A 16,913-nucleotide genomic window follows, 5' to 3' on the forward strand; every position below is an offset into this window, starting at 1 on the left:
AACTCAAACTTGAATTGTATGAACGTTTAGGCACTCTTCTCTTCCATTCCTCATTCGTACAAAACAAAGAGTATTGAAATTAAACATTGAAATCAAAGAAACACCTAAACATTCCAACAACTCAAACTTGAATTGTATGAACGTTTAGGCCCTCTTATCTTCCTCTTCGTTGTAGCACAAGGTCTAAGGATAGTTTGATGGTGTGAATGGTTTGGGGAGTGGTTGGAGTGGCTGCAATGGAGGAGAAAAGTGTTTTGGTGGCTGCTGCAAGGGTGTGGAGAGGTTTTGACGAATTTCTGGAATATGGAAGAGTGAATTGTGTGTGAATGAGTGTGAATGAATGTTGTGTGAAGTGTGTATGGTTTTTATAGGGAGATGAATGGATGGGAGAGGGAACATGACAGCTAGGTTAAGTGAATGCATGTGCAAAACAGCTAGGATGGCTGAATTTGTAAGGGGAATGCATGTGCAATGTTGGAAATCTGATGGGAGAAAGGTGGATGCATGTGTTGGCTGATTTAAAGAATGTGAGGGAATGATGAAAGGGGAAACATGACAGCTAGGATGAATGCATGTGGAGTGCATGTGCAATGTTTTAAAGGATGGAATGCATGTGAATATGCTAGAAATCTGATGGGAATGAATGATTAAATGTGAATGGGTGATTAGAATCTAGGGTGCATGTGGGTTAGAAATGCATGTGGGTGAATGTTTGAATGATTAAAGGGTGTGGAAGATGGCTGAAATGATGAAAGAATAAAGGGTGCATGTGGGTTAATTAATGAAGGAAATGCATGTGCAATGACAATGTGTTAGAATGGATGTGTGTTATGCATGTTAAGTGATAAGTGATAAGTGATGATGATAAGTGATAAGTGATAAGTGATAAGTGATGAGTGATATGATATGTGGTTATGATATGATAAGTGGTGATGATAAGTAATGATATGTGGGAGTGTGGCTGAAATGAAGGAGTGGAATGTTGGAATGTTATGCACGGCTAAGGAAATTGGAAAGGTTTAAATGTCCTAAAACTAAAGGGAACAAGGTTCCAACACTTTGGTCTTCAATTAGGTCTTCAATTTCGTCCAACACTTTGGGGCCAAGCATAAGCTATCCATCCTTAGCCCAAAAGTGCTCCAAAGGTCTCCAAAATGCATCTTTTTGCTCCTTTAGCCCTTTGGACCTACAAACACACGAAAATAGCTTAAAGTACTAAAATAACTAAAGAAACATAACGTAAATGCACGAGAACAAGCCATTTAAGTTGCATGAATATGCTCCTATCATAGATTCGAAGATCATCTAATTCTTTGCCGCCTTAGGTGTCACTGGAACCTTTCCAACCATTTGATCACATCCGCCTTGATAGCCGATTAATCTCCTGTAAAAGAACGACAGCAAAAGAACGACAGCATGCAGTGCATGCAATATGGTTCTCCTAGGGTGGTAGAGAGATTAGGAAAAGAAACAGAGCTAGGGTTTTAGGGTTTGAAGTGTGTGAAGATGTTAGTTGGGTTGTCTTGTCAAAGTTCAGAATATCAAGGTGAGTGGTTTATTTCAAAATGTTCTTATTTTCGATAAATGAAAACTACGAATTATTGTGGGTTTTATTTAATTTTTAAATATCTCTCTATTTCAAGTCAATCATGTTGAATTTGGTGGAAATACTTTTGGAGTTATTATATATGGTGATATGTGGTTCATTTGGAAATGTTTAAGAGCATGGGAACTTTAGTGTTGCATTAATCTGAGGATAAATGTAAAATGCACACAAGGACATTAGGGCAAAATGGCCATTAGGGTTCACGTGGTGAGTTACATTTGATGAAGAATACAATGGACACATAAGGAGATGATGTGATATGAAATTATTTGTGGTTAAAGCTTTTGATCTATGTATGATATATATTTTCTAGCATTTGTAAACAACATCGCTTGATTTGCATACTGCATATTCTAGTCACAGGGCAACGGTAGTTGTTGCTCACCCCTCATCTTTTTATTTTACAGATGAGTTATTTGACAAGATAATTGTTAGACAAGCTGAGATTGTATTAGACGAAAGATTTAAGAGTTTTTATTATTTTGTACACCCTGTAAAGCTTTTGTAGTTATTTTTATAAGAGAAGTTTTGTTTTTCTTATTTATTATTTTTACTTTACGGGTATATTCATTTGGTATTGGGTCGACCGTCGAAGTAGTTGCGTCATAGCCGAAGGCTTAGTAACCCCCATCCCATTGTTGGCCAAGGCATCTAGTCTCCCTATTGGATGCTTTTACCAGTTGTCTTAGCATCTGCAATGTGGTATATTAAATAGAATAGTAAATAGACCTCCCCAACTTGCTCGTAATGTGTGATCCGATTAGTTAATGTGTTAATCCGAAATTTATTATTTTTGTATCATTTCAAGTCGGGTTACCAATTCGTCTAAGAAATTAGAAGAAAAGAAAAACTCTGCCGCCAAAGATTCCAACGCCATTCTGTTCTTAATCTTATTTCCGAGTTTTATATTTAGATTAGCTGCCCAGATATTGTCCAAGCCTGAAAACTCTGTTGTTTGTCCGTCCAAGCCTCGGCAACATTTTGAAAAAAAGCCCCATAGAGGAAATTAGCCCAACCCCATAAGTTTGGCCCAAATATATGAACCAACTTTCAGTCTTGGGATAAATAAACCCTCGGCTAACAGTATCCAGTCCTAGCGGAGGTCAAACTCCGTTGACCGAAGGCCATTTTCCCATTAGCAGCGAGCGAGAGGAGAGATTGATACCAAAGGAAACACAAACACCCCAACTCTCTGATTTCCTCCGCCCGATTTCCAGTACTCTCCGCCGTAAAAAATCAGTTCTTTCGAGAAACCCACCTCGCAATGTCCGCTGGATTGATTTCCCAGTTCAAGGAAGCGACACAAACGGCAAGGGCCACGCTCCGGCCATGGGGTGAGCTCCTGGAGCCCACCTCACTCAGCCTCCCCTCCAGTCTGTCTGACGCGACGACCCGACTCGCCCAGAACTTGACCCACTTCCGCTCCAACTACGCCCTGATCGCCCTGATCGTTCTCTTCCTCAGCCTCCTCTACCACCCGTTCTCCATCATCGTCTTCTTGATTGTCTTCGCCGCGTGGCTCGTGCTCTACTTCTCGCGTGACCAGCCTCTCGAGGTGTTCGGGTTTGTGGTCCCGGACCGAGTCGTGATGGTTGTTCTTGCGGTGGTGACGGTGGTGGCTCTGGTCCTGACTCACGTGTGGGTCAACGTCGTCGTTTCGGGGGTGATTGGGGTCGTTTTGATTGGGCTGCATGCGGTGTTTAGGGGGACGGAGGATCTTGTTATGGACGATCAGGAATCGCCGTATGGGGCTCTGCTCTCGGATGATGCTGACCCAAGTGGGAATTACACCATTATGTGACTGTATCTCTCCAAATTTTATAAGGTGGGTCGGATTTTGGTATCCCTTTTTCTTCTAGGTTTTGTTGAAATTCAATTTTGAAATTTTGTTGGGTTTGGTTGGAATTTTGGGTTTTGATTGCTCACAAGAGGGAAGTGTAGGGCTTTAGTTGATATCCTGAATTTGATTACTTCATTGTTATTTGCGCTACTCATCTGTTTTCGGAATTTAATTTCGAGTTTATGGTAATTCTTGATTGACTGTATCAAATGTGATTTGCCTCCATTCATGCATTCCCAGTTGCAGAAAATTGCATTGTTGCAGTTGGCATAATGTGTGGCATGATGATACCTTATACCGCATTCATACTGCAATGCTGATATGTGTGTCAGTGGCATATAAATCGTGTACAGAATATGTAAACATGTTCTTCGTACTACTTATGCAGCCTTTTCGTGCAACTTTATAGTTTTCTGATTGCATCAAAACATTCGGAACATTGTTTATTTAAGTTGGGGTGAATACTGAATAGTAGTTCAACATTTTGCTGTATAGATTGTCAACGTTGTATGAAGATAAAATCAACATCCATCCTACCAATTCATGTCACGATATTTGGTGTCATATGTCGAAACTAGCAGATGTTTGATAATCTGATTCAGCACGATCCATTGAATTTTTTTTTTCCTTTGAGTCCTTTCTCCACTTTCATTTTGTAAATTAGAGTTTCTGTCTCGGGGAAATGTATCTTGCATAATTTCTTTTCCTTTGGTGTGTTGTGGTAGCCATTTACCAAATAGAGTAACATTGCAGCACTTGGGAATTAATTTGTCTATGCCGTATGCTTCATCACACATACGTGGGACCGTGACATGATTATAAATATGAAAATCCTCTATCAAGAGTTGTCAGGATTGAATTGAGCTGTATGATTTTTACCCAAACTTGCATTTTTTTTCTGTTCTGATATTGACCCGAGTCTATTTTGTGCATATGACGTTGTGACGTTGTATGTAACAGCAGTTGTTGTTTGAACGTTTTATGTCAAGTGTTGGCTCCCGATGAACTGGAGATGGTGCTAATGCATTTTTGCTTGTTTTATATGTATTTCCCATGTATGCAATGCAGATGGTAGCATTTCTTCGTCCTTCGATCAGGTACCTGTGTCTCAGACAAGCCTCCGATGGGGGTCAACCTCTAACCAACAGATCCAGTTGTGATGTCGTTCTTCCTTCAGAAGTCTGAAATTGTGTATCCACCACCGTAGTTGATGTTCGGCACTTCTTCCCGATTCAAATCACATTTTTTGGGGTTGTATATACCATTGTTTTCTCATGGTAAATCATGGGTCGCATTGTCGGACCGTGCCATCGTGGAATACATTGGAACCTTGCAAATTGTGAAAGTTTAACTGCAAATTTTTGTAGTAATCGTTTATGTATGCTGTGGTGATGCCTTTTCGTTTTCATACGTATTGTAAGTGTATTTTATAGGAAACAGGTTCTGACAATCTGCTTTATGTACTTGAGTCAAAATTAGAAATAAACCAAAAGGATTATTTTTATTACAATTAGTCCTTAAAATTGATTTACCCTATCAAAATAGTTGTTGAATTAGAAAACCAATTAATGCCATTCCTGAAATTTACCACGAAACATCAATGTCGTTCTTACCATTTAATTCTGCCAAATTTTCTGTTACTGTGTTGATATAGCACACATGTAACCTTACCACTCTAATGATATGATGCCATGTGGATTTTACAAAAGAAAGTTTAAAAAATATTTTAAAATTCATTAAAAAACCGGCCAAGAAGAACGAACCCAGCCGCTCCGCCATCCTCAACCCCAAGCAGCCCTCCATTTTGGCACGTTGAAAGCATTCGTGTCGCTTCTTGCTTTGTCATCTTCACTTTCACTCTAATCGTTTATTGTCATCTTCACATTTACTTTAATCTTTTGCTTCTAAGAAAGAATCCAGCCGCATTATTTGTCAAAACCCCAGCCCATAATTTTTCATTTTCTTTTCATCTCTCTCTGCGATTTCTCTCCTGTATTTGTTCGACGGCACAAGAGTTATTGAGGTTAGAGGTAGGTCATTATGAAATCAGATTAGCCACCAGAGCTTTGGCACCTTCCATGATTTCTGACCGGCTTCCTATTTCTACAAACCCGGGAACGAAGACGAGAGATAAAACATCTGAAATGCAAGATCGATTCGTCCATCTCGATTGTTGGAATTTTTGGATCGCCCGGGCCCAATGCACTAGCGACACCGATACTGTTTCCAACTTTACCACATGCCCAATCCGTCATGTGTGAGATTTTATCACAAAAAGTCTCGGTATTAGTTAGAGTGGGGTAATACTAATTAAACCCCTTGGTTTCTTTTCACCCCACCGATGTGAGACTTTAACACTCCCTCTCACGTGTAACCTCATTTAGTGGTTCACACGTGAAGATCCATATCGGTAATTGAAACTCAGAGGTTAGCTCACGTTAGGTTCACTTGTTGTCAATTGGAACTCAGTGGTCGTTTATATATTAAGAGTTCAGACTTGTTTCCTTCCCGGTGATGACAAGCTCATTAGCTTACACACAAGCTCGTTGGCTTGCACGGGCTCGCAACTGTGGGGTCTGATACCATGTTGGAATTTTGGATCGCCGGGCCCGCCCCACTCTAACGACACCGATACTGTTCCCAACTTTACCATCTGTCCAATCCGTCAGGTGTGAGATTTTACCATAAAAGACCTCAGTATTAGTTAGAGTATGGTAATACTATTTAAACCCCTTGGTTTCTTTTCACCCCCATTGATGTGGGACTTTAACATCAATATGTTTCTGTATAATTAAACCTTGAAAAATAAAAATGGAAAAAAATGGAGAAGAAGATGAATAGCTAGGGTGGGAGTGTAGACCATCTCTAACTGATCCGGTTAGAAGGATATAGAGCTAAAAATAGTCTAAAATGACATAAAATGAAATTGAATGAATTGAATAAAGGTTCGGCCAGCCCTTGCGTAGAGATAATATAGAAATAGAATAAAATTCTAAACTTAATTACGTTACTTTACTCGATTTTATTTAAAATGATATATTAAAATATATTTTCAAATTAAATTACAATGAAATATATATATTTCTATATATAAAATATATATGAAATATAATAAAATTATGTAATAAAAAATAGTAAACATAAAATAGTAAAAAAAATCTTACCATCTAATTAAGCTAATTAAGATATTTAACTGAGGGCTAGGTCAAAGGGCTCATGAGCCTCATCGGGCCAAAAATACCAAATCAAGCCAAACGACTGGCCCAATCTAGCCAACCAGCCCGGACCGGCCCAAACAATTCAAATTCAACGGCTACTTGGCGTTAACATGACGTTAGCTAGCAACAGCTAACTAATGTCATGCTGATGCTAGGTAGCCGTTGAATTTTTTTTTTTTTTGGACAATTAAAATAATAATAATAATAAAATCTAATTTTTTTTCTTCCTATATCTACCTAAGCCATTAAATAACATTAAACAATATTAAACAACCTTAAATAACATTAAACTTAAACAACATTAAAGAACACAATCTCCACCATATACCACTTGGGGAAGTTATTCAAACTTAAACAACATTAAAAAAAAATTTAACAACATAAAACTTTAACGTCTACTCTATGCTTCTTTTGGCCCAAAGATGTGCAACAGAATCCTGTTGTAAGTACTTGTTTGTGGCGAAAGTTCTAAAAAACGCTAGGCGCTAGTCGGACGGTGGGCTAGCGCCTAGCACCTAGGTGGCTAGGCGAAGTCTAGGCGGGTGCCTAGCTGGTCTAGACAGATTTAGGTAAATTTCTTTTATATCTTGTAAGTAAGTGCATATTGACACTTACAAAAAATTATACTTGTATGAAATTCATGAATACAATAATAAATAATAAAATGCAAAACTAGTATCCAAAGTTCAAAATTTAAAAACACACATATATGCCATATTAGTTAAGATATTTTGAATGATTATATCTAATTTTCATAAAAATAAAATTAAAAATCCCATGTGTTGTGTGAAGAGGTGCATGCATCCTCCCCAATTTCAAAATGCACGTGGGGTGACCATTACCCCCCATCCCTCACATCAGTCAAGAAACTCCCTTTTCATGCTTTGAAAATTGAAACTTTTAGTCATTTTATTTCTTTCCTTTTTCTTATCGGCTTTGTCTTCTTTCCTTTCCACTTCTTCTTTCTTTTTCTTTCTGTTTCCCTTCTGTACATTCTCCCTTTTTCCTTGTTTCCTTTGCTTCTGAGTTCCTCTTCTTTGATGGAGTTCAGAGAAAATGAGTCGCAACAGATAAGAAGGTGGTGGTGCACAAAGAGAGGGAGTCGAAGCGGTGGAATTTCTTCTCAGGAAACCTCCACTCCGCCTACACCGCCACCTAGACAGCCACCTAGACCGCCCAAGCCGCCTTAGAGCGCCTAGGTGAACGCCTAATAGCTCCCCAATTTTTCTTAACGATTCGGACCTAATCGCATTGGCACCACCACACCCAGTGCCTAGGCGGTCGCCTAGGCCGTTTTTTAGAGCACTGTTTATGGCACACGAACGTATCATCCTATGGCACCTCATGTACTCATTTAAAGAGATATTACTAGTTCTTGGATCCAAAGGCAAATTAGTCCCATCATATATTTTTGTACGTGCCCTCCTTGATCTATTTGGATCATTTTAGTCGTCATCAGACTCTCCATCAATATAGCCATTTCGCTCATCTTTCACAATCATGTTGTGTAATATGATGCACAACATCATGTTGGAGTTTTATTTATCTCGACTCCACCCTATTGCCAGTTCCTTAATGATCTTTCTCAACATCTTTCCGGTATGCCTCTTGGTGTAAGGTAAACCACATTTGGGCGTTATCCACAGGGTTTGCAATTGCTTGGACAAGTGTTGCCCATTTTGGGTAGATGCCATCTGCCAAGTAATACCCCATATTATACTAACGCTCGTTAATGTAGTAGTCAAGTTGAGGTGATTTACCTTCCGCCAGGTTATTGAAGAAGGGTGAACGCCCAAGAGCTGTAATGTCATTTTAAGATCCTGGGACTCCAAAGAAAGCATGTCAGATCCTTATGTCAAACAAGGCAACCGCCTCTAACACAATAGTTGGCTTTCTCGATCTTCTGCTAAAGCTTTATTGCCATCCAGTATGACAATTCTTCCATTACCAATGCATGCAATCTAATGACCATATCATGCTCGGAAAGCCACAGTCTTTAGCTTTGCGAATGATATGATTGAGATCTGCTTTATTTGGTTCACGAAGGTACTCCTCTTTGTAAAGCCGAACAACTGTGTGATAGAATTCAACAAGATTATCAACGTATGTAGACTCAAACATACCATATGTATCATCTATCGCATCAATTGAGGAGGCATATGCCAGCATTCAGAGTGCAATAGTAACTTTCTGATAAGGTGAGAAACCAGGACGGCCTACCTTGTCCAGTTTCTGTCAAAAGTATGGATTGATATGTTGGACATCATGAAGTACCCTATCCAGTTTCTGTCGAAAGTATGGATTGATATGTTGAACATCATGAAGTAAACACTCAAAGACATGACGCCTCATCTAAAAGCAACATCTGAAATCATCTTTGGTGTGCACTGAGTTAGGGTTGAAATAGTTGTTCATCAGAGTGTCATGCACCATCTCTTTATTTCGTGGCTTGTAACCGTGACCAGCAACAAAGCCGCCCCATTGAGGTTGTTCTTTAGTTGCCTCACACGCTATGATCCTCAACCATGGTTGCCATATATGATGTGTTGCACTATACTTCATCTTCTTCATCGGACTCCTCATCTTCTAGTCTTATTTGCGCCCATTTATCTTCCAATTCGGAATTGGATGAGGACCCCTAGTTGGAGTCTGAAGAGGATCCAAAGTTGGAATTCATTGCAAACTTGAATTGAAAGAGATATTGGAGAGGGCAAAACTAAAGGTGTGTGAATTATAGCACAATATCCACCCTATTTATGGACATTGGAAGCTGAAGATAAGAAATGCAACGTGGATAAAAATCTTATCTAAAATTCCCACAACCAATTACATCTTGACATGTGGCACTTGAAATCTTATCCGAAATTTTTTTGAGACTACATGTCGACAAGAAATCTGCAAAGTACATATTGACACGTGACATGTGAAATCGAGACATAAAATTATTGAGATTCCATATCGACAAGAAATCTGCAAAGTTACTCACATATCAACATGTGGCACTCGAAATCCGAGACATAAAATTATTAAGATTCCAACTGGAAAAATTATTGACATTCCATTTCGAAAAATTATTGAGATAGTTTAATTTAAGTAACCATATTAATTCAATTAAAATAATAAATTATGTTTGGCCTATGACCCTTAGGCCCCCTCGGTTGGAGATGGTTTTTTGTCACAAGGCTATATTTGGCCTATGGCCCTTTGGCCCCTCAGTTGGAGATGGTAAAAAATATGGTCTGACACTGTTCATTAAAATATTAATTCCTTAAAGGGTTATAGGGCTAAAAGAAGCCCTCTGACCCTCCTTCGGTTGGAGATGATAGTAGTGATTGCTGGGGTTGGGTAAGGGGAGAAGAAAAAGATGAACAATTCTTTTTTTCTTTTTTTTTTTTTTTGCTTTTTTAGTTTTTAATTATACAAAAAGAATTTATTTATTTATTAGATTTTTTATTCTTATAATAAATATTTAATTAGACTTGTGGGACCTAGTTATGTGTGACATCAGCACATAACATAATTTTTGACAGATTTTTAACAAAATGACAACATTGATTTGTAACATCCATTTTCAGGGACTACATTGATCGATTTTCAATTTCAGGGACCATCTCGATGGGATGTGTCAATTTTATGGACCATTTGTGATATAACCCCAAAATTAAATTACCATGTTATGTATTTTCATATTACCTGTATGATAGTCGACTAATTGAAGTCTATTTATTGAGTCTCCTATCTCTCTCTCCCAACTTGAGAGGATATTCGATAGCTCCTACTTGACTATGGTAGCTGTCACAGAAATCTGTCACAAGGAGTAGCACTTACATGTACTGTAGCGTTTTGATATAATGATGTCATAATATTTTAAAGTTTTTTGCATAGTATTATTGGACAGGACCGTCATATGACGGTGAGATGAACTCTTTTTATTTAACTTCATTTCCCTAATTATTGCACCCCTTTTCTCTTTTTTTTTTACAAGAAATATATCACATTTTTTGTTTACCAAGTTGATATTATTGGACAGGAACGTGGTTAGTAGTTGCTATGAATACTTGCCCTGGTGCGCAAGAGTAACTTGTAGCTATTGATGAAGTGGTACGTGAAGAAAGCATTTGGTATGAGAAACATAAAATAAATTTTCAGTTATTTTACTTTTTTGGAATACTATGATGACATATGGGTGCGAAAAAAGGGGAAAAAAAAATTAACGAAATTACTTTAATGCTCATTATTTATTTTTTAAAATATTTTTATTTTTTATAGTAAATATGTTTATTGAATTGTTAATAGAGGTTCACGTACAGATTAGAAGAAACAAAAACTCATTTTTTTTTTTAACAAATGATATTATCTACATTAATGGCCTAACAATAATGTGGTTCAAATTTGTCTTTAGCAAGAATCGAACCTAAGATCGTAATACTAAGTGACAACATTTCGTTGTATATCTATATGTAAAGGGAGAAGACAAAAAGGGTGAAAAAAAGCACTAGACCGTAATACTAAGTGGTTACATTTGATTGGTGAGAATCAGACCTAAAACCTTTTACTTAGAAGTGAAGATGGATATCATTAGACCACAATACTGAGTAGCAACATTTCTTTGTATATCTATATGTAAAGGGAGAAGACAAAAAGCTAAAAAAAACCACATAGGATGGTTAGTAAGTTCATTATTTTGTAAAATTCATTTTAATAAAAAACAATAGTAATGAAAATAAGTGAAATAAAAAATAATATATTATTAAGTAAATAAATAAAAGCCAATTGTCATATGCGTACATCTATAGAATACATGTCACATCCCCACCCGAGCTCCCATCACAACTCGAGCTTGACTTTACCGTAGCACGATATTATCCGTTTTGGGCCCCGACCACACCCTCAGGGTTTTGATTCTGGGAACATACACGAGAACTTCCTAGTGGGTCACCCATCTTGGGATTGCTCTCGCGCAAACTCGCTTAACTTCGGAGTTCCGATGGAACCTGAAGCCAATGAGCTCCCACAAGGCCTTGTGCTAGGTAGAGATGAGAATGTACATATAAGGCTTACATGATCCACTCTCCTGAATGATGTGGGATGTTACACTACATATATAAAGAGAGCATACCAAAATAGTGAAACTTTCAATATTCCCAAAATACTCCTCCCTAATTAGAATTTTAAAATAAAACAATTTTATTAAAAAAAATCAAAACTAAACATAAATAAATAATAGAATAAGATCAAAATAGCAAATTGCCACACGCTTGAGCGTGTGACAAGAGACTATATATATAAAGGAAGAAAGCAAAAAGAGTGAAGTTTTCATGAAAAAACCCATGTACTAAGTCTATTATTTTTTAAAAATTATATTAACATCCCACAAATTATTGAATAAACCTTACATATTTAATACACCCCACATTTGTTTTTTCAATTAAAAATTATCTTAATACACCCCACATCCTTCCCCATAATACTCTCACACCCCACATTCTTAATATACACCTTACATTTTCTACATGCACCCCATATTTCCTTTGCACCTCACATTTCTCAAATCTTATAAAGCTTTTAATTTGGACAAAAAATGCCGACTAGAATTTTGACAAAAGATGCCGCCTAGAATTTAAAGCATATGTGGGTTGTTTTCAATTCCACCATTAAAGCCCAAGTTGTCAGTTTTTAATATTTGGTGGTAATTTTAGGTGTTTAATTCTTCATGTAATCTATGTGATCCCTAAAAGATGAATACAAACATAGAAGCTTGAATAACGCATCAAAAGCAAGATTAAATAATTATCGATATCGTCAAAATCACTAAAACATTAAAAAATATGAAGTCTTAATCAACATGTTAAGCAAGATTAAATAATTATCATGTGAAGCTTCCGAAACATCGATTTTGTGTTTCATTCGTCAAAAAAAAATTTCTTAATCAACATGTTTGTAGTTTCATTAGTTATGATTTTGTTCAACAATAGAGAGTCGGAGGGGTTTTGATAGTTGAAAAGATAAATAATACGTAAAAAGTGATTTGGAGTGTATATAATTTTTTTTTTCTTTCTAAACCTAATAAGGTCAAAATTGCCATTGCATAGTAAGTTAAATAAGTTATTTAATACTAAATTTTAATGTGAGGTGCGTTCAACATTTTATAAGGTGCTAATATAAAAAACATTTTTTAAAATATATTTTAATAAAAATTAATAACACAGAAAATTTAAAAACAAGGGTAAATATCAATTTACTACTCTCATGTTTCGTGGTTTTCAACATTTAGTTTATCAAGTTTTTTTCGTCCTAGAGTCATACCTAAAGTGTAAATTTTGGGACAGTCTCATACATCCGTTAGTTAAACTGTTAAATCTCCCGTTAACTGATGACGTGGCGCCCATGTGGGCAATGACTGGAAGCCACGTGCCAATAGGGGGCCCACTTCAATATTAAAAAATAAAAAATGAAAAATACAAAAAAAACTACTCCCTGCCCCCGGTCTCCTACCTTCCCCATCCCCCTCCCTCCCTTCCTTCCTTCCTTCCTTCCTTCCTTCCTTCCTTCCTTTGCAACCCGCACCTTCCTCCTCTCCCTCTCTCCTTTGTAACCTGCAACACCTTCACCATTCCTCTCCCAAGCCCCACGAGACTAGAATCGCCCCCGACCCTCCTCCTTTTCACTACCGAGAAGCAATCAAAAACCAAAACAATAAAATTCAAAACTTTCCCATAAAAGGAAATTTCTCAAAAATCTCATCTTACGGAATCGGTACTTCCGAAACACGAGATGGTAGAGAGAATGCTGCTGAAGAAGAGCCTACTACATCAGAGCTTGTTGTTGCTGTTGCTTTAGCATTTGGTGCTGCATTTCCTCCGTGATTCTTCGAGAAAGTCGAGGTTTTGCCGAGAAATTTGAGGGTTAGGGTTCGAGCGAAGGGCCTCAGAGAGAGAAGAAAAATTATGGGTCTCGGGTTTGCGAAATTGTTGGATGAAAATGGAAAATGGCATTGTCTTCAGGGTCGAGGGAGATACTAATCTTGCGGGGCTCGAGGATGGGTCGGTTGTGGACCGCCAACGACGAGGGTTGGGTTGCAGGAAAAGGAGGAGGAGGAAGAAGAAGAGGGTGGGGGTTAGGAGAGGAATGGTGGAGGTCTTGCGGGTTACCGAGGAGAGATGGAAGGAAGAGAGGTGTAGGTTGCAGAGGAATGAAGGGAGGGAAGGAGGGGAATGGGGGAGGTTGGAGACCCCGGGGGGGGGGGGGGGGGGGGGAGAGGGATATTTTTAATTTTAATTTTTTGTATTTGTAATTTTTTTAAATATTCAAGTGGCCCTCTATTGACACGTGGTGCCTAGTCATTATCCACATGGACGCCATATTATTAGTTAACGAGAGATTTAACAGTTTGACTAACGGATGTATGAGACTGTCCCAAAATTTACACTTTAGGTATGACTTTGAAATGAAAAAAAACTTGATATACTAAATGTTGAAAATCATGAAACATAGGGTAGTAAACTAATATTTATCCTAAAAACAATACATACATTTTATCAAATAAAAAAATAAAAAATAAAAAATCTGAAAACGGAAAAGCATTTCAAATAGTTTCTACAATTTCCCTCCTTTCTTCTCTCAGACTCAGAGAAACAATGGAGCCCTTAGCTCTCAACCTGAAAATGCTCCGAGGCCCGGGGTTTCATAATTGGAATGGCGACACCCGAAACTTCCGACCCGGATCCAAGGTCCGAATCGGCCGCGACGGTCGCTGCAACAACATCCCGATCAAAGACTCCGGCATTTCTTCCAAGCACCTCTCCATCGAGTCCGAATCGGGCAAATGGGTGCTCCGAGACCTCGAATCCTCAAACGGAACCCTTTTGAATGGCACCAATGTCCCCCCAAACACGCCGCTGGATCTCAGCCACGGCGACGAAATCAAAATCGGCGAGTGCACTTCCATTGAGGTTAAGATCGATGGCTACGAAGAGAGCCGGCTGAGACGGAATCCGAGGCGTGTCAAGGAAATTGAGGTCAGGGGGAATCAGAAGAGGGGTCGACCGCCCAAAGCTAGGGTTTTGAAGAGTGAGGTTGCGGAGGAGAAGCCTGTGGAGGAAAAATTGACACGGCAAGTGAGTGTGAGGCAAACTCGGATCTCGAAGAATGAGGAATTGGGGAAGATTGCAGAGAGCTCTTGTGTAGACACTGAAGGATTGCCGAAAAGGACACGTGGCGGTGTGAGGAGGGGGAAGAATGCACCAAAAGAGCAACCGGTGTGCGATAAACTTGGCAATGAAGCTTCAAAAGCGGTGAAATTGGAGGAAGAGAGACATGAGGAGGCGGATAGAGAGTTCAACGTTGGAGGAGAGAGTGGTGGAAAAGGTGAAAGTGGAAGTGGGAATGGCGAAAAGGTTGAAAATGGAAGCAGGAGTGGCATTAAGGGCTACAATGGAAGTGGGAGTGGTTCGGGTGTTAATGTGAGCTGTGACTTGGAGAAGATGACGCTCGGGGAGTGGTTTGAGTTTTTGGAGAGGCATTTGCCAAAACAGATCATTGATGAGACGGAGGAGGCACTTGAGGAAATGACAGAGAAAGCAAAGCGAATTCGGGAGCACATTGCGCAGGAGAAGAAGTGAATGTGCTCGTGGTCTAAACGGGATAAGATGGGAGGATTCGCGCCTTGTGTTCTGTGGTAATTTTGCATCTCAATTCCTCTGTATTCGTATGAATTACTTGGCGTATGAAATTTGTACTGTGTACTTTCATCACGTATATGTCGTTTCATATTCATGCTAAAGTTAGTCTTGATTTTGAAGTCTTAGATATGATATTAAAGACCAATCCATTGAATTTTAGGGATATGAGATGAGATAAAACTAATTTTATTTCTGTTGTCAGCATCTTTCATATTGACGGGGGTGGTTTAGCACTGGTAATTCTATCAAGCGTTCTACCTGTTACCTATTTCTGATAGAAAAAGTTGTCCGGTTTTGGGTCTAAATGAGGCATCATCCATCTTTGACAGCTATGTTCTGTTTTGTCGCTCTCCATCCATATGGAGGAGCTACTGGTTTATGCAGTACCGCTGCTCTTGAGAATTGATCTGTCTATGTCGTATGATTTAGGCAATATCACACGTACAAAGGGCAGTGACATGATTTTTTCAGCCTTGAGAAATAATCGATGAATTAATTCTCTATCGGGATTGAATTGAGCCGAGTGCTTTTTACCCAAAACATGCATTTTTTTCATATATGAATGCTTTGGATAAATACACATCTGGCTTGGAAATGTCCTAGGTCGATCATTTGCTGCTGCTTGATTGCTAGTTATTACGGTTGAATTTGTTTCCAGGATAAATACACATCTGGCTTGGAAATGTCCTAGGTTGATCATTTGCTAATGCTTTCTTGCTCATTTTTATGTATATTTTCAACGTATGCATTGCAGGTGGTGGCATTTCTTCATTCTTCAACCGGCAGATCCAGTTTGAGATGCTGCGCCTTGCTTCTGAAGTCTGCAATTGTTCACGCACTGTACTTGTTGTTCAGCTTCTAACGGAGAAACTTGTATATATCAGAGCTTTCTCATGGTAAATGTGGAACAAATGGGTACGGTGTAGGTAGCTGTATCGGTTCATGCATTGTATGAGTGTGCAAGTTGTGTACTGCAATTTTCTGGGTAATCATGTATGCATTGCTAGTTCCTTTTCATTAGTGGTGAAAATTGAGAAAAAAACCATTCATCAGTTAGTCCATGGGCACTGGGGCTCCCCAGTTTTAACATTTACGGAATATTCACATTCGTATTCTCGATCGGTGGATCTAACATTCGTATTCCCAAATGTCCGCCATTCGCATTTTCTGCTCGTTCAAAGTAGATGTAAGATTCCAGTTAACATTTAAGCCCTTCTTCTGAAATTATCAGAAAGGGGGAAAATAAATGTTTTAGGTATAACCTATTAACCGATATTGCGCCAAGAGTTATAATTTAAACCAGCTTCATCTGTTTTGAAAATCTGTTGTTTTTCGACGAGAGAATTCTACGAAAACTTAGAAACCATGATACAGAGTTACGATCCTAAAGAACAGATCCTGTTCAAGTAAAACTCGAAAACCTGCTTAGAGTAAGAAGTACCGGGAACACCACACTGCAAGCAAAGCAAGTATATGCACTCAGGGATGAAAAGAAAGAGCAAATGAATTTTCATGCGGAGAACAACACGGTGAAGGCACTTCAGACTGCCGTTGCCTGGACTGATCAC

The 16,913-nt window shown here is 38.6% G+C and overlaps 2 protein-coding genes across 2 annotated transcripts; both read left to right on the top strand.

Annotated features, from left to right (window-relative positions):
- Nucleotides 1–2,720: 2,720 nt before the first annotated feature.
- LOC137737836 (PRA1 family protein D-like) lies at nucleotides 2,721–4,766 on the top strand. Its single transcript, XM_068477405.1, has 2 exons — nucleotides 2,721–3,431; nucleotides 4,515–4,766. Exon 1 carries the CDS (start codon nucleotides 2,871–2,873, stop codon nucleotides 3,405–3,407), a length of 537 nt encoding a protein of 178 aa, XP_068333506.1. The 5' UTR covers nucleotides 2,721–2,870; the 3' UTR covers nucleotides 3,408–3,431; nucleotides 4,515–4,766.
- Nucleotides 4,767–14,301: 9,535 nt separating this feature from the next.
- LOC137736458 (FHA domain-containing protein At4g14490-like) lies at nucleotides 14,302–16,191 on the top strand. The gene is made up of 2 exons (XM_068475723.1): nucleotides 14,302–15,341; nucleotides 16,100–16,191. The coding sequence occupies exon 1, from the start codon at nucleotides 14,302–14,304 to the stop codon at nucleotides 15,283–15,285; it is 984 nt and encodes a 327-aa protein (XP_068331824.1). The 3' UTR covers nucleotides 15,286–15,341; nucleotides 16,100–16,191.
- Nucleotides 16,192–16,913: the final 722 nt, after the last annotated feature.

Source organism: Pyrus communis, chromosome 6 (assembly GCF_963583255.1).
Source record: "Pyrus communis chromosome 6, drPyrComm1.1, whole genome shotgun sequence".
Classification (NCBI taxonomy): Eukaryota; Viridiplantae; Streptophyta; class Magnoliopsida; order Rosales; family Rosaceae; genus Pyrus; species Pyrus communis.